This window comes from Verticillium dahliae, genomic scaffold (genome assembly GCF_000150675.1).
Source record: "Verticillium dahliae VdLs.17 supercont1.29 genomic scaffold, whole genome shotgun sequence".
Lineage (NCBI taxonomy): Eukaryota > Fungi > Ascomycota > Sordariomycetes > Glomerellales > Plectosphaerellaceae > Verticillium > Verticillium dahliae.
Genome location: NW_009276919.1, coordinates 143,472 through 161,215, shown reverse-complemented (window position 1 = coordinate 161,215; position 17,744 = coordinate 143,472). Strand labels below are relative to the sequence as shown.

Genomic DNA, 17,744 nt, shown 5'->3' with positions numbered 1-17,744 from the left:
CAAGCGACGAGATCATCGTGCAAGGTCCCTGACTTGTCCATTAGTGTGCCTGTCGTAGGGTCAGACCTGCAGCGGGAGGCCCAGACCCGCAGGAAAAGGCCCCCCTCCCCCTTCAATGACGCCCCCAAGCCCCGCCACCCTGGCGGGAGCCCAGCCAACGAAGGTGTGGGACTGCGGCCGAGAGCCAGAAAGCCCATGACGATGCCTGCACCTGCACCTGCCACCTGCTTTTTCCAAAGCCCAAGCAAGACTCATACGGCCTCGTGGAGGGACTTGATTTCCATTACCTTTGCCCTCTCGTAAGGTAGATAGATGGGAGTTGAGGCAAAAGAGTTCTGACAAGGGCCAATGACTTGGGATCTCACGTATTGTCGTTTCAGCCCTGTGCTTTCCATCTTCTCACGACGATGCCGAGGAAGGGGAAGCAAAGCCCCCCTCCATCCCTGCCACTTAGTTGACTTCCCTGCAGGGTCTAAATTTGCCTTCAGACGTCGTTCTTTCTTGGCCGTGCCGTGCCTGGCCTGGCTCGCTGGCTTAAGGTCCTTTCTTTTGTCTCGCAGGTGCCCAGGACGCACTTGCCTTGTCGTGCTCCTTCTCTCTCTCTCTCTCTCGTATCGCCTCCCTTCTCTTGTTGCTTCCCCAACCAACCCAAACCGCTGTACGGATCCAAATCACCGACTCTTGCCATGGATCCCGCTGGTCGCTGCCCGCCTTGAGACACAGCAGCAACACCTGCCAAATTGCAAACCGTATCAAACAGCAGCCGACTCCCAACGGATAGATTTACTTCTCACCACCTCCCATTTCCAACAACACTACTTATCGGCATCCATCGCGCGAGACACAGCGTCACTCATACGACGCCTCTTCAAGAAAAGAAGAAGCTACGAAGACGCCATGTCGCTAGTTCATACCATGCTCCCACGGCTGCCTTCTGCAACGGCCATTCTGTTGCTCACCTCTATTCTTGCGCCAGCCAACGCCCACGTGCTACCTCGCCAGACGTTGACGATTGACTACCGCCAACTCGACGTCCTCCCGTACCCGCCGCTACCAACTGCCGCTTCGCTGTTGCCTTACGACCTGCTGAGGAGGCAAGAGGAGAATACGATATGTGGCTACGTCGGCGGCGACCCTGCCCTTCCCGCCACATGCTCGGCCGGCTCGCACTGCGTTGTGGACCAGGGCGTAGGCGCCATCGGATGCTGTCCCAACGGCGGCGGCGCATGCACGACGGGTGTCTTTACCGGCTGCGTTGACGCCAACAGCGGACCCCAGACCGAGCTGAACCCCTATGTCTTCACTTGCGTCGGCTCCGACGTTTGCTACAGGAACACCTTTGAGGGCGGAAACTTCCAATACGGCTGCGGCTCCGCCTCGGACATGGCTGCCACCGTCGTAGCTACCGCCTCCGGCGTGACGGCCCTGCCTGCACTCGAGACCGTTTCGGCGCCCCTAACGGCCACGCCTAGCCAGCTGTCCGAGCCTACGACGCTCGGATCTGTCTCCAGCGGCAGCCAGACAACGTCAACCGCATCGTCGACAGACACCTCGTCCAGCAGCAGCGCGTCTAGCTCGGCGTCGTCTTCAACGTCGACAGACGACTCGTCTCTACCTCGGCAGCCGCTGAATCCTCTACCGCCTCTGGCGAGCCTGTCACGGAAGCGCCAGATGCGTCTTCCTCAGGTGGTGTCAACAAGACTGGGGCCATTATCGGAGGCTCCATCAGCGGCGCCGCCGTACTCATCGGTCTGCTTGTCGTTGGTCTCTTCTGCTGGAAACGAAAGCGTGGCAATAAGCGCCAAGGACCTGGTCCCAAGGAGAATATTCGCTACATTAGGTGAGAAACCCACTTCTGCGCAACGAAAAAGCAGAGCGGCCTTTGCTAACTATTTTTGCAGCCCCATGACCGGTGCCTCTGGCTTCGCTCCCATTGGATCTGGTCGAGACACGTACGAGCAGGCCTACATGCCAGGCCAAAATGGCAATCAGACGACCATCATCAGCAACAAGGGCATGGCGCAGCCCGCCCATCATCCCACGGCCGAACTCGACCAGCCGTTTGGCTATGGTCCCTCGGGCGAGGTCGTTCCCATGCGCGCAACGCACAACGCCCAGGGCGGCAGCGGCAATGATGACCAGGTGCCGCTGACGCAGGAGTACGACGAATTCTCACGTGGTTTAAACGAAGCTCTGACGCGCATCGACGAGGAGGACAGCCGGCCCGCGACGGCCGTCAACAATAGCAGCATGAGCGGCAGCGGCAACGCCTTCACCCCATCCGCCGAGGACGAGGCGGACCTGTCGCCAACGCGACGCTACGTCCGAGGGAACGGCGGCGGCCCGCTGTGGCAGCAGAACCGCCAGCAGAGCAGCCGTAACATGATGTGGATGTAAGCGGGCCTGTTGGAGGAGGACTTGATGTAAAAATAAACTACGAGACCTCGAGGGGTTTAGACTTGGCGACGACATGATGACACCCCCTATTGGTGGAAGGACATGACGGTAGGATACGGAAGAGAGGGACACACGAAACGGACTGGGGGAGGAACAGGCGGGGGGAAGCATCTATATGGTTTGCATAGCGGTTTGATGTCCTGGTTTGGGCTGGCGTTTGTCGGAGCGGGCGGCTTCTTTTTCCCTGGTGCTGGCTGAGGGGTCACTGGCGACTAGCCTTTCTGTAGCGTGTAATGAACGACACTGGCGGTTCTGGATGCGATCTATTCGAGGTTCGTTGATGACTGTGTCGTGTCATTGTGATGTGCGTCAAGTGGAAGATAGAGTGAATGGGTGGCGCAGGGGCGATATGCGCATCAATGTACACGTCAACATGCCACTTTTGAGGGATCATTTGAGGTACGTGGCTCGCTATGTTCACAGATTAATTTCTTCTAAATGTGCATCTTGTATTGATCATTACTATAAATCATGCATCCTCATCCCTCTCATGTCTTCATATCATATACGTATGTCTCTCCTACAGAGCAGGCGTGGCCGTAGGCAGACAGGCGCAGGCGCTCGAGGCCCGCGCGACGGCGTCACCGGCGCAGTTCTTGACGGCGTGGGACGGCAGGGCGGCGACATCGCGGACGGGCCGGCTGAGGAAGTCGTCGCAGAACTCGCGCGACTCGGCGAGGCGGCCGGGGACCGAGGTGGCGCGGAAGGAGCGCAGGCAGTTGTCGGCGTTGCAGACGGGGGCCCGTGGGCAGTCGGTGCCGGTGAGCTTGACGGTCCAGGCGCCGCGCTCAATCGAGTTGATGAAGACGTAGCCCGACTTGAAGTAGGCGTAGCTGGACCAGGTGCCGAGGAACTCGACGTCGCCGCCGCCGGGGAGGTTGTCGTCCTCCGGGTAGAGGTCGAACCAGGCGACCTCGCAGACGGAGGCGCCGGTGGGGTCGCGGGGGATGGAGCTGACGTCGAAGACACGGAGGCCGGCGCCGTAGTTGGACTGGTAGTTGAGGCCGTCAATGACGTACTGGTTGTGGTCGATGGCCTTGGTCTTGGACTTGTAGAGGCCCGTCTGCTTGGGCTTCTCGAGGTCGCGAATGTCCCAGATGTACGTGACGGGGAAGCCGTCAGCGGCGGGGCCGCGGGCGCGGAGCTCGTCAAGCTCGTCGTCCATAACAAGGTACTCCTGGTTCTTAGGGTCGAGCACCCAGCCCTGGTGCGTGTAGGCCGCGCCCTCGTAGCTGATGCGCGAGATGATGTTGGTCACGTTGGCCTTGTTGGTGACGTCGTAGATGGTCAGTGTGTCCTCATTGTAGCCGTAGCAGATATCACGGCCCTCGTAGCGCTTGTCGGGGCCGTGGTACACCATGCACTGGGCGTCGTGGACGTATCCGTCGCCGGCCGCGCAGCCCAGGGACTTGGGGTTCGTGGGGTCGGTCAGGTCGAAGAAGTTGAGACCGCTGCGGCAGTTGGGATCAGTGCGAGGCTGCGAGCCGACGGCGGCGAAGTAGTTCAGCTCCTCGTTGACGACAATGTTGTGCTGGTTGCCGCGAGGCATGAGGGCGTTGGTCCAGGCGGCCAGGTCGTTCCTGGGGTGGAAGACGACCGGGTTGGCAGGGTCAATGGTCAGCAGCTTATGCATGTCGAAGATCTGCACGCCGTGGCCAGGCGCCTCGGAGCCGATGATCATGTAGTGCTTGTAGGACCGGATCTCGCGCCACTCGGAAGGGGTCGTCACCTGGGGCAGGCGGCCGAGGTAGGTCATGCGGCCGTCCTTGCCAATCTCGATAAAGGCAGTGCCGTCGTACTGACCGACGGCGACAAACTCACGGTCGTCGTCCGAGGTCCAGCCCCACGAGGAGGACCCCTCGGCGCCGGGGCTGCCGAGAGCAATGTGAGGAAGGAAGTGGACGAGGTCGACGTTGTTGCACCTGAAAGTGTTGTGGCGATCCCCGACGATGGCCTCCGCCCAGCCGTTGACACACTTGGTGGCGTTGAGTTCCGGGTACTGCTCGCTCTTGAAGACGCCAGACTCTCTCGCCGTCTTCCAGAAGTTCTGTGTCCCTCTTGTTAGACGATCCATGCGGAATACGGATTTCAAAAGGAAACTCACCATCTTCCTGTCCATGACGGCCTTGTGGACAAGGCCCGAGTCATAAAGCTCGGCGGCGACAGCCTCATTGACGGCTACCTCTTTGGCCAGGGCCGAAGAGGCAAGCAGGGCGAGGGAGCCCAGGTAGCTGGCGGCGCGAACCATGGCGATGATGCGTAGGACGGAATCGGAAAGATAGGGACGGGCTTCAGAGGGAGGCGAGAAGCGTGCTCGTGAAGACTGCTCTGTCTCGTCGTAAGAGGCCAGAGAGACGCGGTCCTCTTTATATAGGTTGCGCGTCGTCGGGATCTTATCCAAGACAGCAGACGAGGATCGACAGGTCCGCCTGCCCAACAACCTCTAGGGTGACGGCAGGACAGGTCAGACTGCACATTCCACAGACCCCGCCCTTGTGAGCTCGCATCTGAGCAGGCGAGGCAAACTGCCAAGGTCTGCGGGGGTATTCAAGGCCTCTCAATCGTCATGGTAGTTCCGGGGAAGAGGGTTGCAACTTGATGTAGCGCCTGGGCGACTTGTTCGTCCTTCCGAATGTGAATACGAAGCGAGTCGAGGCTAGTCGCCTCCATAGCTCGACTGGAGACCCAAGTGTCCTGTCGACGATAATGACATGGTCGTTCAAAGTGCCATTGGCCAACCACAAGGTGTCTGGAGGGGACGGCATGCTCAAACAAGAAGGTCCCAAGATGTGGTCATAGTCGTCGTGCTTGGCAAGAGCACAGCCATTAGTGATTGCTGTTCAGCGGTCGAGGTCTTGGCGGAGGGGTTCAGCAAGGGGGGCCATGTTGCCTCATGCTGAGAGAAAATAGGGTCAGCCCGCAAGTACCGTGTTCTCCTGCCCCAAACAGATTCTCTGTCAGTGATGATCGCTCAGATATTGAGCAGCCGCAGTGCGAGGCTCACACAATTGATGCAGAAGCATGGATGGTTCCGAATTGAGACGCCAGTAATGTCCCTCCCCCTATCCATGCCAAGAAGAGGTCCGTGACGGTGGCGTTCCTGATGCAAGCCATGCTCTGGTCACGCTTCAGATGCCAGCGACGAGTCGGCGGAGGGCAGCAGTTCAGGGTCGTTGCAGGCTTGAACGATGGAATCATCCAAGGGTGTCTCGGAGGTGAGGCATTGTTCTGTAACCGATCGAGTCGAGATTGGCGACAGAACGGGAAGAGATATATCGGGTTAAGAAGGCAAGGCCAGTGCAGAAGGTTTGGAAACCTCTTGGGTAGGTACCTTCTTGGGTAGGTAGCTTGCCTGCCGACATGAACTTGTCCGGTTGGCTGGCCGTTTGCACCACCGTTAAGGAAGGCACAGTCACTACTGTCATTGAAAACAAGCAGGTGGCTGAGATCAAAGACGTGCAGATCAGGGGTATGCTCTCCGGCGGCAAGACCAACACCGGATCCGTTGCGTTCGGGGGGCCCGAGGGCTGGTTATCGATGTACAGAAACCTGACCGTCTCGGACCCGGACGGCGAGAAACTTTACCAAACAGCATGCAGGCACCCGAAGCCGCGGCCGTTTTTGCCGATTTCCAGGTCGGCGCCAATCCACTGGCCTGCACGGTTGATGGGGCCAAACGGGACCGGGCCTGCTTCGGAGGCGACGTCTTCGTCATGGGCCGCTTGCTGGCGTATGCCACGGCCGACTTGGACGCCTGGAGGGGCTCCATTAGACTGCTCGTGAGCCATCAGACAGCCGAAGGCTAGCTGGGGAACCTCTGCCCTAGCCAGACCCCAGAGCATAGAGACAAGGGCCCGCCTCCGTCTTATGCTTTCCACTCCCTCACGTATGCTTTACTTTTGGTAGTCTCCATCAAGGACTACTGGATGCACGCGGGAGAACGGGAAGCGGTCGAGTCTTGCTTCCAGAAACTGGAGAAGCTAATTCACTATGCGGACAAGTTCACCAACGCGGCAGGCCTCATCGAAGCACCTCCCCACCTGCAGAGTAAAGTCACATTCATCTGTGAAGCCTCAAAGGAATAGACTGACCTGAGGACAGTGACCTGGTTCCCAATGGGTGGCCCGGTATTGGGTGTCTCCTCCGGCCTCAACGTTGCCTACTACGACGCCCTTCTATCCACGGCCGCCATGTCCGAAAACGAACTTTCCCGTTCCTGGTACTTGTTCAGAGCCAGCACGTTGAAACGCGCAATGACCGAGCAACTCTGGAACGACGAGCTCGGTATCCTCCAAATGGGCGCGTCGCTGCCCGCAGACGGGTTCAGCCAGGATGTCAACGCCTACGCGCTCACAAAGACCATTGTGCCCCCCTCACCCGAGACTCCTCGAATGCCTGTCTCCCTCCTCCGGAGACCTCCCCGCCGCTTTCCAAGACCTCGGTCACTGGGGCGGGTCTGGCGTCGCCAGTCCCTACGCATCTGGGTTCGCCGTCGAAGCGCTCTTCGCCCGAGGTGAGGCCCGGCCCGCCGTGGATCTGCTCCGGACAGTCTGGCATCCCATGTCCGCCTCGACGGGGCCCGACCTACTCCGGCGCGCACTGGGAAGCGATGAAGCTCGACGGCTCGCCGCTGGTGCACGACGTCTCGCTGGCGCACGGGTGGGCCATGTGGCCCGTCCATCTCCTGCCCAGGTACGTCGCCGGTTTGTACCCGCTGACTCCCGGATGGAGGGACATTGGTGTCGAGCCTGTGTTGGCCGACCTGAGCTTTGTCGAATGCTCCGTCGCCACGCCTGCGGGCGAGGTGCGCATACCCTTGGTGCAGCAGGACGACAGGTCAAGCGGGACGCTCTCTGTGACCATCCCGGCGCACTCCAGAGCCGTCGTCAAGCTGCCAAATGGCTGGGCTTTGGAAGGGTCGCAGGAAATAGCAGGAGACGGCCAGGCGGTGACACGTTCTTTCCACAAACTATCATGACAGGGCATCGATTCTGTGTGAGATGCCGAGCGATTGCCGTTCGCATGTCCATCGAAACATCTAGAGTTGCCAAATGAGGCGAGCTCCAGGGTATAACTGATTATTGGTCGTCGACAGTACGTTGCCGGCTCCTCATCTCTATCGCTTTGTCTAAACATTAAACATTTGCATACTGTATTCATCATTCCGACACCCTTCATCTTAGACCTGCTCGACCTGTCGAACCTCTTGTACTTCTTGGACGACCTGTACTTCGGGGCCTTCTATCTTCTTCACCTTGCGGCCCTCCCACCACGACATGAGCCCAGCCGCCATGGCAACACCACAGCCAAGTGCAATGAACGTGCCCGTCGCCCAGGACTACACGGCAAGGATCAGCGACAGAAAAAAACAGATTCCTGTGGAAGGGGCGCACTCACCGGACGGTCGAACCGATTGTATCCCCACATGAAGCCGCACAGCACGGCCTGCAGAAACGTGTTGAGCACCATCATCCAGATGGTGAAGCCAAGCTTCCAGAGGGGCGTCGGTGGCGCCCTCTTGCCGGTGAACGTGCTGGCGATTTCGGACGAGTCCTCGTCCACAACGATGCCGTCGCCTCCATCCCCGGCAGCCCACGCGGGCGGCCGGAACCAGGACTTGTTTTGGTTCGCCAACTTGCGCATGGCGGTTTGCTTTTTAAAGTTGACGGCCCTGATGTAGTAATACAGGTCGCGGAACCGCCACGGGGCCAGGCCGAAACCCGTGACGCAGAAGAGGGCGTTGAGAATCTGGCTGGAAATCTCGAGCCAGATCTTGCGCGGCGAGTTGTCGGCATCTGCAGACGGGTGGTTCATCGCAGGAGCGGCCTTGAGCAAGAGGAAGAAGAGCATGGCGCCCCATGCCTGTGCATCGTCAGCAAAGGGCCCGTGTCAGTAGAGAATCCTAGAGAGGTACGCACCACAATGTTGAGGCCATAGATGGTGATCAGAAAGCCTGAGGGTGTGATGAAGAATTTCCAAAAGGCTTTGAGTCCGTTCATGATGGTCGGCCCCCACTTGGCCTTCTCCTGGGTCGTGCGCATTTCGTGAAGACTTTTGCGTCGCTTGAGGTCCTGGCGAGGTGGTTCGATGACGCCTTGGGTGTTGGTGATGTCCTCGGGGGCGTCGAGGACGCCGTGGGCCGCGGCGACGTCGTTGGGGCGGGTGTCCATGGGGTCCACCTCGGGGATGGGTTCGGGGCTTGTCTCCTGCTGACCAGGGCCGAAGCCGGATTGGCGTCTGGTGACCCAGCTGCTGACCAAGGCGAGCTCGCCGTCGGGCTCCTCCCGGGCGACGCGGGTTGAGTGGCCTTGTGCGTTGAAGGCGATGTGGTCGCCGCCGAGCTCAGGGTCGCGCAGCTCAGTCAGATTTGGTGCCTGAGCGATTGCTGTGCCGGTAGCTTGCCACATGCCCAGCTGAGGGTTTGCGTTGATCAGCGAGATGGAAGCACCGCGAACACGACCGACGAGGCTTCGGTTGCTCGTGCTTGTGGTGCCTATGGTGCCTATGGTGCCTGTGCCTGTCGCGGATCTCTCGGGTGGGCCGGGACGGCCGGCACTTGTTGAGTCGGTCGTCGGCCTCCTGACAGGACTGAAAGCAGCTGGTTCCGCCATGACGGGACCCCGTGGACTGCCAAGTATACTGTGTTCTTTTCGGGAATTGACGGGGAGAATGGAAAAAGCCCAGAAAGCGAGGACCCAGGGTCCCAGGGGGATGGGAAGGGAGGAAGGGGGATGCGAGTGCTAAAGTAGAATTGGCGTCTCAGGGTCGTGGCATGACTTGCCGTCGCATGCCAGCGTTCGCACGCACCGGGACCAGCACCAGCGCCAGCGCCAGCGCCAGCACCAGCCGCCTGAGACCCGTTTTTGCCTTTGTGGGCAGCCAGTTGGCCGGGACCCCGGGGCGCCCTTGCTCCCGCAACCATCCATCAGGTCATGCGCATCGGAATGGAAGTCTCGACCGCTGAACTGACGCTTGCGCCTGGCGCCTGGCGCCTGCCGACTGCCAAACCCATCTCAACCCGCGGTTTCCCTCGTTTTCTTGGGCACTGGCGAAACCGAGGCGTGGTCTCGGTCTCGGTGCGCGGCAAGCAAAGCAGGTACGCCTCCCTCGGAACGGCTGGCTCCTGCTCCCATAATTATTAACGTGACTCAGCGCACTGCAGTGTCCGTCTCCTGCCTGCAGCTGAGTGAAGCTTGCCCCGACCAGGGGGCGAGAAGGGGACTTCTTTCCTGTCCACGGCGCGCGCCGGCCACTTCCTGTTCTGCAGTGACTGGTTGACCCACCCCGACGTCCCCGACGTCATCTCAATGTAGACGCCAATCACCAAACTCCCATCGTAAAAGTACTTGTACGAGCATCCGAGAATGTCAAGGATGCTAAAAAGCTTGCCCAGGGCGGCGAACCAACCAACCATTGGCCCCGTGCCCCGCTGTCTAGGCCCGTGCCTGAATCAGCCCCAGAGCCACTAGTCAACTACCATCTCTACCTAGGTGCCTTACACTATTCACCGGTGCCGACGGATGCGGTTTGGATTGCAAACTCTGGTGGCCGGCTTATTCGGACACGGTCATTACAGCCCATCCGTCATCAACCTGAAATGAACCTTCACTGCCAGCTGAATGACCGCGTTGCGTTGTCCGCGGCGAGTTTCCTTATTTACAGCCCGCGGTGACCAACTTGTCACACCTCGGCATTAACCCACGATCCCCCCCCACGCCTTGCCGGCCAAAACCCACAGCCATCGTCATTCATCAATCAACATTGTATATCTCATCCACCGCGCTTTTTCGTCCCAATACCAGACACACATATACGACAGACACGCGCTCGCTCCGATAACAGACACACATACGACAGACACGCGCTCGCCCCGATAACAGACACACATACACGACAGACACGCGCCCGCAAGCCCCATTCTGCCGGCACAAACCTGACAGTAACGCTGCGACAAACGCTGGCAAGTCGCCATGGCCCTCGATCGCATCTCGTCCCGAGGCCTCGGCCACATCGCCCTCGACGATGCCAACGACAACCCAACCGCATCCAGCAACGTCGGCAACGATGGCCGCGTCAACGTCCAGTTTCACGCGAGCCCCAAGATGCTTGCCGGATGGGTCTCGCGATTTCGAGGCAACTTTTGCGATCGTCCACCGCCCAGACACCCGCCAAAAGTCCGGAAGGGGAGTTACATACCCTTCGACGACGACGAATCCCACTGCCCGCGCCTGCCTCTGTGCATCGCCATCCACATTGTCGGGTCTCGAGGCGACGTGCAGCCTTTCATCCCCATCGCCCAGCTCCTTAAATCAACCTATGGCCACCGCGTACGCATCTGCACTCACCCTGTCTTCAAAGACTTTGTCGAGTCCAATGGCGTGGAATTCTTCAGCATTGGCGGCGATCCCGAAGCTCTCATGGCCTACATGGTGAAGAACCCGGGTCTGTTGCCCAGCCGCGAGAGCATGCGAGCCGGCGACATTAGCAAGAGGCGCGCCGAAATGTCCGAGATCATCAACGGCGGCTGGCGCAGCTGCATCGAGGCTGGCAACGGCATGAGCAGGCAGCCCCTCAGAGCGGCGAACGTGCCCGACCCAAAAGATCTCTTCATCGCCGACGCCATCATTGCCAACCCGCCCTCCATGGCCCACATTCATTGCGCCGAGAAGCTCGGCATCCCGCTGCACATGGTCTTTACCATGCCCTGGTCGCCGACCGAGGCCTTCCACCACCCGCTGGCCGCCATGAACTATGGTGATTCGGACGCCAAGCCCGCCAACTACCTCTCCTTCATGGTCATGGAGCTTCTGACGTGGCAGGGGTAAGTTGCGGTTTCCCAGAGTAAGCATTGAACCGTGCACTGACTGTGACAGCCTCGGCGACATCATCAACAAGTTCCGCATGCAGACGCTGCACCTGGACCCCATCAGCCCAATGTGGGGTTGCAACCTACTGCCACGCCACCGCGTTCCGTTCACCTACCTCTGGACCGAGAGTCTGATCCCCAAGCCCGACGACTGGGACTCGCACATCAAGATCACGGGCTTCTCCTTCCTGCCCATGGCCAGCAGTTACACACCACCCGACGACCTGGTGGCCTTCCTCAAAGACGGGCCAGCCCCCATCTACATCGGCTTCGGCTCCATCGTCGTCGACGACCCCCAGGCCCTGACCCGGCTCATCTTCGAGGCCGTCAGGCAAGCGGGCGTTCGCGCCATTGTGTCCAAGGGCTGGGGTGGTGTCGGTGCCGGGGATGTCCCGCCCAATGTTTATCTCATCGGCAACTGCCCGCACGACTGGCTCTTCCAGCATGTCTCAGCCGTGGTCCATCACGGCGGCGCCGGCACCACGGCGGCTGGCATTGCCGCCGGCCGACCGACGGTTTGTTGTCCCGTTCTTCGGCGACCAGCCGTTCTGGGGCAAGGATGATTGCGCGCGCCGGTGCCGGCCCGACCCCTGTGCCGTTCAAGGCCATGACGGCAGAGACCCCTCGCTGCGAGCATCACGTTCGCCCTCCAGCCCGAGGTGCAGGTCGCCGCCGAAGTCATGGCCGAGCAAATTCAGGAAGAGGACGGCGCCGGCGACACGGTGAGGGACTTCCAGCATCGCCTCAACGTCGATGAGCTGCGCTGCGACATCTTCCCGGAGAGGCTCGCCATCTGGCGACACAAGAAGACAAACGCTCACCTCAGCAATTTTGCCGTGGGCTGCTTGGTCAACGAGAACCTGATTCAGTCGCACGACCTCAAGCTGTTGCGCCACAAGCTGTGGTACATTGACGAAGGCGCCGAGCATCCCATCATTGGCGTCGTCGCGGCAACGGCCGGTTTCTTCACGGCTCTCGGCGTGGCCACTTCCGACTATACGCGCCGTCTCAAGGCGCGGCCCAACGTGCTCAGCGGAAAGATAACAGCGAGCCTGAACACGGCGCCGGCTCCACCGCCCCCTGCCACCGGCGACGCTGAGAAGACGAACGACGATCCTGCGCCACCCAGCACTGGCGACGCAGGCACAAATGATGACATCGGGGCAATCTCCCAGGCGCAAATGGAGGCGTTTGCGCATAGGATGGCCACGAAGACGTTGCGGAAAGACGACCGCGTCACGGCTACCGATCCGCGGGCTGTAACGTCCCATGAAAAGCGGAAAGCGAGCTGGGCCGCCCGAGAGGAGGGCAAGTACGGCCGCGCCTTCTACGTGACGCGCGCCACCGGTCGATACGTGGCCAACCTCACCAAGATCGGACTTAAGGCGCCCGTCGCGATGATGTACAATATCGCCAACGGCTGCCATAACTATCCATCGTACGGCAATTTCGGCGTCCCCGTGAGGCCACGAGACCCAATCACCGGATTCGGCACCGGTCTCAAGGCGGCTGGCAAGGGGTTCTACCTGAGCGTGTGGGATGCCTTCAGTGGCGTTGTCGTCCTGCCGTACCGCGGCGCGAAGGAAGGAGGCGCAATCGGCACGGTGAAAGGCATCTACCAAGGCGGACGCGGTTTCACTTATAATCTTGCATCAGGTACGTCGCCCCGTTTCGCGCTGACCTTGGCTCATGGAACTCTGCTAACACGATGTAGCACTCTTTGCTGTACCAGGATATTCAATGAAGGGCATTGAGAAGGAATACTCAAGGCACCATCTGACCAAGATGAAGGCCGAAATCATCCTCATCCGAATTAGGCAGGGCATCGAGGAATTCAGAGAATCCACCCAAGAAGAGAGGGACGAGGCAGTGGCGCAGTGGAAGCGGTTGCGGGCGTTATAAGGGCTTCGATTTGGGCTCGTAATGTAGTAGATATAGCAAGATACCCCTTTGATTCTCTTCAGGTTCCTGGAAATTAGCCTTGTCAATCCAACGTTTGATGCATCTACTCCTGCGACTGAAGGTGGCTCAAATATATAAGGCGAGGGCTGGCGTTCACGTTTTGGTCTGTTCTGCAAGAAGACTTTCAAATGCCATGCTGCTGTATCTCTTTCTCGGGCGACGGGCAGGGTTCCGTTGGTCGTAAGAGTGTTGACCCAGGCCAGAATCAGACTTTGGCGGCACATGCACTCATCGAATGATTTTGACAGCGTGTGTCTCAACTTCCTGGTCCAACTGTGCGGCTTCAGAGCGATCGTAATGTACGCATGAGACAGAGTGCGATAGCCAAGTAGGCATTGTATCGGTTGCGAGTGGATTTGGTCGGATATCTCGGTTTTGACCTGGGATCGCAGGCGCTCTCATATACTTTGCTGGAAACAAGCGGTTGTAGATCTGTTAAAATTGAGCCGGGGGGCCTGCCACCGCCTAATAGAAAGCCATGGTGGTGCCACCAGTACAAGCCATAGCGGGGAAGCTGGGGTAAGAAAGGACTGCCAAGAAGATGGAATTGGACTGCTGATGCTTGCGACAGCTCAAATGGGGAACAGCTTCTCCCCTTTCGTCTCTGGGGCGCAGGCGATCTAATTATCCGTCTGTGTTCGCTGAGGTTGACCCAAGTTTGAAGTCGTACGGAAAAGACTGCGTCTTGTACTTGGTGATGAAAGCTCTACCTGCATGAGCAGGTCACAACTCTAAGCGTAAGGTTTTGTAGATCTCGTTGGTCACATCCTTCGTCATTGCGGCCACTGGTGGCGTGATGCTGCCAGGCGCCCTGTCTTTTCGCAACCCGCCATGTGCCGTGTGTTACTATGTAGTAGAGGCTAGAATTGTCTGTCAAGAGCTCAGGATGACGGTGAGGAGGTCAGGTCATTGTAGGCTCATGCTAATCGCCTTTCCATGCGATAAGAAGCTTACCGGTCTCGCCCACAAGACAAGTAGCGCCGTCCAAAGGTGAGCGACGGAGTTATTACCAGTCGCCAAAGATGTCAAGAGAAACAAACGGCTTCTCATCGTCCAAGCGCGGCAGGGGCGCGGGAAACGGGCATCTCTCCGCATAAGTAGCCAATGCTCGGCAGTTCCACTGTGGTCACCCACTTGCAAGTTTCGGGAGGCTCGGGGTTTGCTGCAGCACCACACCCACCACAGATGGACAGGTGAAGTCATCATCGTGTCGACCGATTGCGGGAGGCATCCGGTGGCTGTGTTGGATGTGATGAACTTGAGATATTTTATCGCCAACAAAGAAGCTTGAATTCAGGCTTATTGAGCCAGTGTCAGCATCGCGTAAGGGGTAGACGCGTCAGCTAGATCGAAACTTGGATGGACCATCTTGCCAGCCTCGTCTGGACCACGAAAGAGGGGGCGGTGGGTGATTCCACCTTGGAGAGGAGGGGGCGGCCAAATTTCGCCGGCCCTGAGGGCTTGGGACCCCCAGTATTTACATCCCGCCGGACTCGTGGGATCGATCAGTGGGTCGTCCGGGGATTTTGATGATCGGAGGACAGCCGACTAAACACCCCTGCCACGTGGTTGCCGGACGCATTGTGCTGGCTGGTATTGACTTTCGGTTTCGGATAGATACCAACGCGGGAGGTCGATCGCTGTCAGACGAGTTAAAAGTTCATCGGGACGCGAAACTTTGAACGGCAGAAAAATGATGTGTCCAGGGCTGACGACCTACAGACGTTGGATCGTCTCATCAAACTCAATCAGCTCGTCACGTCGGCCCTCGGTGTCGTGAGCAAAGCCGCCTGGCTGTGAGTGGCCGCAACCAATGTCGCAAAGGATGTCGTCTTGGTCGATATAGCGTTCGTTCAACCGAATAAAAGCATCCATGACGACATGACTTTGGGCAAGCTCGCTAAGGAGCTTCGTCTTAGTCAGGGGAACGCCGTATTGGGACGCAACGGAGCTTCACGATTGGCTGGTGCCACAGCAAGTGCATCCTCCAAGACCCCTGCCCTTGGCGCCTGCCCCCTTCCTGCGTCCCTGCCCGTCTGCAGAGCGGCACTTGCTAAGGAACAGGCAGGTTCGAACCTGAGAAGTGTGGACGCCTCCTTCCTCCGGACCAACGAGCTGCTTCCCACGATGGGATAGGTGAAATCGACAATGGCCATCGCGGTGTCTATGGTGTGTTTTGGTGGGATCGGCGCAAGCTCCTTCCTGGCCCTGATCGTGTTACTGAACCTGCACAGCCCCTGGATGTAACACTTTGTCCTGGGTTGGGCCACCTTGGCATTGTCATTGACTGCCCTGTCATTGCGAGCTCACTGATGACTTGGCAAGGCAGTGTATTGTCGAAGCTGTTTGCCCGCGTGTACTTCAAGGGGAGCTCCCGCCTCCAAAAGACGCCATCCAGACATTGATTCGACATCTTGCATCACCTCCTCTCAGAGCTCATCCACCAGCCTCTATCACGCAGCTGCCCTCTAGACTCTCTACACAACATACATACATTCTCACACAACGAACATCATATTCAAGATGAAGTCTTACGCCCTTCTCCCGTTCGCTCTGTCGGCCCTCGTCGCTGCCCAGGATGCTCCCTCGCTCGCTGAGGCCCTCGCCTCGCAGAACGACACCCTCTCTTCCCTCGGCAGTGCGTAGTTACCAATATCAACATTGGAACCTCATACTAACGTGCACAGGCCTCCTTGCTAGCCAGCCTGCCCTCGTCGAGGCCCTCTCCGGCCTGACCAACATCACCATTCTCGCTCCCAGCAACGACGCCCTGAACGCTCTTCTTCAGGATACCGCTGTTGCTCAGCAGGTTACCTCTGACCCCAGCCTCGTGGCCGCCATCCTGCAGTACCATGTCCTGAACGGTACTTACCGCGCTGCCGACGTGCCTGATTCGGCTGTCTTCGTCCAGTCTCTCCTGTCCAACGAGACCTACGAGCAGGTTGCTGGCAGCCAGGTTGTCGGCGCCGTCGCCGAGGACGACTCGGTCACCTTCTACAGCGCTCTCAAGGCCGAGTCCACTGTCACCCAAGCTGTGAGTGCATAATCAGCCCCTATCGCTTCAGGAGTATAGCTGACAATTCCCGCAGGACCTTGAGTTCGCCGGTGGTGTCATTCACATTATCGACAGGGTTCTGGCCATCCCTGCCAACGTTGCCGACACGGCCACCGCTGCCAACCTCACCTCGCTCGTCGAGGCTGTGACTAAAGCCAACCTCGCCGAGACGCTCACTCAGGCTGAGAGCATCACGGTTTTCGCCCCCAACAACGAGGCTTTCGCCGCTCTCGGCTCCCTCGACGATATCAGCGAGGAGGACCTTCAGGCCGTCCTGCAGTACCACGTCATTGCCGGCACCGTTGCCTACAGCAGCACCCTTTCCGAAGGCACTGTTGAGACTCTTACTGGCGAGACTGTCAACATCTCTATCCGTGACGGCAACGTCTTTGTCAACGATGCTCAGGTTGTCCTTGCCGATGTCCCGATCTCCAACGGTGTCGTCCACGTCATTGACAGGTACGTTCTTTCAGCGTCCTATTCTCGCACTCCATCTTGTTAACATGATTCTCTGCAGCGTCCTTTCCCCCGCCGAGAACACTACCGGCTCTGGCGAAACCAGCTCTGCCGTGCCTTCGCCCACCGCCGTCCCTGAGGCTGCGGCTCCCCGTGCCGAGGCTGCCATCGCCATTGGCGCTCTTCTCGGTGGTGCTGCTCTCGCTCTGAACATGTAAGCGTTGCCAGCGCTATTGTATAGGAACTTTGGAAAAGCGTGTCAAGGTGACGTTGTTCGTTGCCTCGGCAAGGATATAATGGGAGTGGCAGAGGGATACGGTGATGACAAGTCGTCTATGGCATCTTGTTGTGCATCATGTACATCTAGCGATATAACATGACATTTGAATTGAAGACGATGCTTGCCAAATCTTGAAAAACTCTACCTGGACCTTTATGCCATACTGTCAGGAGACCCTGCGGGCCCGCCATGCAGGGGGTCGGTCAGGGTCTAAGGGCTACGAGAACTGTATATATATAAGATAGGCTGCGGAGGGCCCTCCAAGCCGCGGAGGGCCAGAATTCAGATCTATTACAACCCTATACCTACACTCTACCACCTGCGAACTACGTACGGAAGACCTCTTCACTCTGCTCTATCCAACGCTCTGACACATACACCCAAGACGCTGCGTACCAAGACCATTGCAACTGACGTGCCGAGAACCTAGGGCGTCATCCCCAGAGATGGCAAAGAAATGGGTAATCTTTAGAAAAGAATACCTATGCACATGGTCTCTAATTGCCACACCACGGCATATTGTACATATGATCGGTCCTCTCGGCTGTTGATCTGATAATTGTGAGACCAAGGGTTGCGAGGTCTTATGTCTAGAAGGACAAGAATCAGAACACCAGCTCCATGTGATTACTGAGCTACATCTGACGGTACGCTACGTGGTACTAGGT

At 58.5% G+C, this 17,744-nt stretch overlaps 6 protein-coding genes across 6 annotated transcripts; 4 read left to right on the top strand and 2 right to left on the bottom strand.

Moving 5' to 3' along the window:
- Positions 1-897: 897 nt before the first annotated feature.
- On the top strand, positions 898-2,397 carry VDAG_09887 (uncharacterized protein; the record flags this gene model as incomplete). Its single annotated transcript, XM_009651232.1, has 3 exons — positions 898-1,503; positions 1,575-1,840; positions 1,902-2,397. The coding sequence occupies 3 exons, from the start codon at positions 898-900 to the stop codon at positions 2,395-2,397; spliced, it is 1,368 nt and encodes a 455-aa protein (XP_009649527.1).
- Positions 2,398-2,977: 580 nt separating this feature from the next.
- On the bottom strand, positions 2,978-4,705 carry VDAG_09886 (uncharacterized protein; the record flags this gene model as incomplete). The annotated part of the gene is made up of 2 exons (XM_009651231.1): positions 2,978-4,504; positions 4,562-4,705. 2 exons carry the CDS (start codon positions 4,703-4,705, stop codon positions 2,978-2,980), a joined length of 1,671 nt encoding a protein of 556 aa, XP_009649526.1.
- Positions 4,706-5,645: 940 nt separating this feature from the next.
- VDAG_09885 (alpha-L-rhamnosidase) lies at positions 5,646-7,435 on the top strand (the record flags this gene model as incomplete). Its single annotated transcript, XM_009651230.1, has 7 exons — positions 5,646-5,672; positions 5,896-5,996; positions 6,050-6,236; positions 6,288-6,504; positions 6,559-6,821; positions 6,872-7,149; positions 7,189-7,435. 7 exons carry the CDS (start codon positions 5,646-5,648, stop codon positions 7,433-7,435), a joined length of 1,320 nt encoding a protein of 439 aa, XP_009649525.1.
- Positions 7,436-7,636: 201 nt separating this feature from the next.
- On the bottom strand, positions 7,637-9,068 carry VDAG_09884 (uncharacterized protein; the record flags this gene model as incomplete). Its single annotated transcript, XM_009651229.1, has 3 exons — positions 7,637-7,795; positions 7,855-8,319; positions 8,376-9,068. The coding sequence occupies 3 exons, from the start codon at positions 9,066-9,068 to the stop codon at positions 7,637-7,639; spliced, it is 1,317 nt and encodes a 438-aa protein (XP_009649524.1).
- Positions 9,069-10,427: 1,359 nt separating this feature from the next.
- On the top strand, positions 10,428-13,225 carry VDAG_09883 (CHIP6 protein; the record flags this gene model as incomplete). Its single annotated transcript, XM_009651228.1, has 4 exons — positions 10,428-11,278; positions 11,331-11,838; positions 11,941-12,979; positions 13,038-13,225. The coding sequence occupies 4 exons, from the start codon at positions 10,428-10,430 to the stop codon at positions 13,223-13,225; spliced, it is 2,586 nt and encodes an 861-aa protein (XP_009649523.1).
- Positions 13,226-15,808: 2,583 nt separating this feature from the next.
- VDAG_09882 (beta-Ig-H3/Fasciclin) lies at positions 15,809-17,290 on the top strand (the record flags this gene model as incomplete). The annotated part of the gene is made up of 5 exons (XM_009651227.1): positions 15,809-15,923; positions 15,973-16,319; positions 16,375-16,799; positions 16,858-17,010; positions 17,191-17,290. 5 exons carry the CDS (start codon positions 15,809-15,811, stop codon positions 17,288-17,290), a joined length of 1,140 nt encoding a protein of 379 aa, XP_009649522.1.
- Between the last annotated feature and the right edge of the window lie 454 nt (positions 17,291-17,744).